The sequence below is a fragment of the Penaeus japonicus genome, unplaced genomic scaffold, assembly GCF_977035675.1.
Source record: "Penaeus japonicus unplaced genomic scaffold, GWHDUDI00000001_assembly GWHDUDI00000004, whole genome shotgun sequence".
Taxonomy (NCBI): domain Eukaryota; kingdom Metazoa; phylum Arthropoda; class Malacostraca; order Decapoda; family Penaeidae; genus Penaeus; species Penaeus japonicus.
The window spans coordinates 23826833-23829332 of record NW_028234406.1 but is presented as its reverse complement, the minus strand read 5'-3'; the positions used below and the strand labels follow the sequence as shown (position 1 = coordinate 23829332).

General features: G+C 47.0%; 1 protein-coding gene across 1 annotated transcript in view; it reads left to right on the top strand.

The window, feature by feature from the left end:
- LOC122256226 (protein turtle-like) overlaps window positions 1-2500 on the top strand; it is a 504764-nt gene that overhangs the window by 501227 nt on the left and 1037 nt on the right. Inside the window, exon 15 of the mRNA XM_086536373.1 lies at window positions 2062-2500. This exon is cut by the window's right edge and continues 1037 nt beyond it. Coding sequence (XP_086392499.1) covers window positions 2062-2500 — 439 coding nt within the window. The remainder of the gene's footprint in view (window positions 1-2061) is intronic.

The following is a 2500-nucleotide window of genomic DNA, read 5'->3' as shown; positions in this document are numbered from 1 at the left end:
CCTTCCTTCCTCCTCCTTTCCTACCTTTTCCCCTTCTTCTTTCCTTCCTTCCTTCCTTCCTCCTCCTTCTTTTCTACCTTTCCCCCTCCTTCCTCCCTTTGCCGCTTCCTACACCTTGTATATGCCAAAGGGAGACTTATCGAGATTTTAATCCTGGTTTAACACCGCGCTTCATTTCCGCTCGCTGGGCTTCGTGTCGTTTTCCTGATATATGCTGACTGGATGGACTGGCCAGAGTGTAGGGGGGGAGAGGGGGGAGGTGGAGGAGATTGGGAGGGGGAAGGGGGGAGGTGGGAGGGGGGGAAAGGGGGAAGGATGGTAGGGGAAGATGGAGGAGAGAAGAAGGGGAAAGCGGGGAGTTGTGTGGGGGAGAGGGGTAAGAGAGAGAGAGGGAGAGAGAGAGAGAGAGAGAGGGAGGGAGGGAGGGAGGGAGCGAGCGAGCGAGAAAGTGAGAGAGAGAGAATGAGAGAAAGAGAGAGAAAGAAAGAGAAAGGGAAAGAAATTGAGAAAGAGATAGAGAGAGAGAAAAGAGGATGGATTTTGGCATGGAAGGTGGGAAAGTAGAGGGAAGAAAGGGGAAATGGAGGAGGAGGAAGAGGGTTAGGAAAGTGGAGGGGGAGGGGAATAGAAGAATAAATGAGGAGGAAGAGAGGAAAGAAAAAGAGATAAGAGTGAGTAAAAGTGAAAGGGGAAAGAGAAAACATAAGGAAAGGAAAATAGGAAGGTTAAAAGGAGAACTCACAAAAGATGGGGGGAAGGGGTAGGAAGAGGGGAAAAAGAGGGGAATTATTAATTTGAAAAAGAAATGGGAGAAAGGGATGAAGTAGAATGAATAGAGAGGAAAGTAGGAGAAAAAAAGAGAAAAAAGAGAAGAACAGGGAGGGGGAAAATAATGAAAGAATACAGGGGAGAGAACAAGACAAAAATTGGAAAAGGGGGAAATGAATGGAGATCAGAGAAAAGAAAGAAAAGGAAAACAGGAAGAGGAATAAAACGAGAAGATTTAAAAAAAAATGGAAATGAAAATCGGGGAAAAGCATTTTACGACGTTCGCATCGGCTGATATTGCAAAGAGACGGTTGATGACGGCGTGTGTGTGTGTTCGTGCATTCGTCTATATCTTTCGAGGACGCGGGGGGGGGGAGAGTGGGGGGAGGGGTATTATCATTTCAAACTTCGGTTCTTTCATTATAATTTCTATGAAAGAAAAGTTTTTTTTTCAGATATACTTTCCACCCTTGTATTATTAATTTGTGTAATTCTATTCACATGCCTTTCTGTTTACTTTTATTTCTCTGCCTAATTGCATATCCATCTGTATAGATTTGCCTGCCTCTCTCTTTCACGGACTTGTTTTTCTCTATTATCTCTTTGTTCAAGAGTTGTTTTTCTCTTTTTTTCCTATGTCCTATCCTCTCTCTCTCTCTCTCTCTCTCTCTCTCTCTCTCTCTCTCTCTCTCTCTCTATCTATCGCTCTCTCTCTCTCTCTCTCTCTCTCTCTCTCTCTCTCTCTCTCTCTCTCTCTCTCTCTATATATATATATATATATATATATATATATATATATATATATATATATATATATCCCTGGCTCTGGCTCAGTCTCTTTCTCTCTTTTCTTTTTTTTTCTTTGTTTCTCTCTTCTTTTCTCTTTACCTGTCCCTCTATATTTTTCTCTCCCTCTCTCGTACCTCTTTTTTTTTCTCTCACACCTCTTCTCTCTCCTTCTCTCTTACTCTCCCTTTCTCCTCTCTCTTTTTATCCCTCACTCTCCCCTTCTCGTGTTTTTATTCTCTCTCTCTCTCTCTGTTTCTCTCTCTCTCTCTCTCTCTCTCTCTCTCTCTCTCACTTTCTCTCTCTCTGTCTCTGTTTTTTCTCTCTCTCTGTTTCTCTCTATCTATCTAGCTATCTATCTCTATCTTTTTCCTTCTCTCTTTCTCTCAGTTATCTGTCTATGCATCTATTCTCCAACCAAACCATTACATTTTTCACCCCTCCCTCCCTCCCCCTCTCCCCCGAGGTTCAGTCCGACTGACAGTGTCGCTTGTCTCTCTCCCACAGATGCGCTACTCGGTCGGTATGGATCCGAGTCCCAGCCTCTGGCCAACGGCTCGGCGGGCTACTACAACAGCCTTGGCAAGACCTCCTTCCCCTCGAACTTCCCCGTGGCGTCATCCTCTTCCTCCACCTCCAACAACCCTTCATCCTCCACCTCTTGCTCTTCCTCCACACTCCCGCGCTCCCTCAGGATTTCTTCGTCGCCTTCAGGGCCCATGTCGCTCCACTTGAGTCACACGCCCTTGGCTCCGACGCTCGAGCTCCCTGAAGAGGCGGAGGATTACGTGGCGCCGCCCTACTCCTCCCACCGCTTCTGCGAGACCCTTCCGAGGAACCACGGCCGCCCTCCCCGCCGGGAACTCATAGAGACTCCGCCCTACCGAGGCGTGGGCGTTGCGGGGAGGACGTCTCCCTTGGGCGGAGAGGCCTATAGAGGAATGGG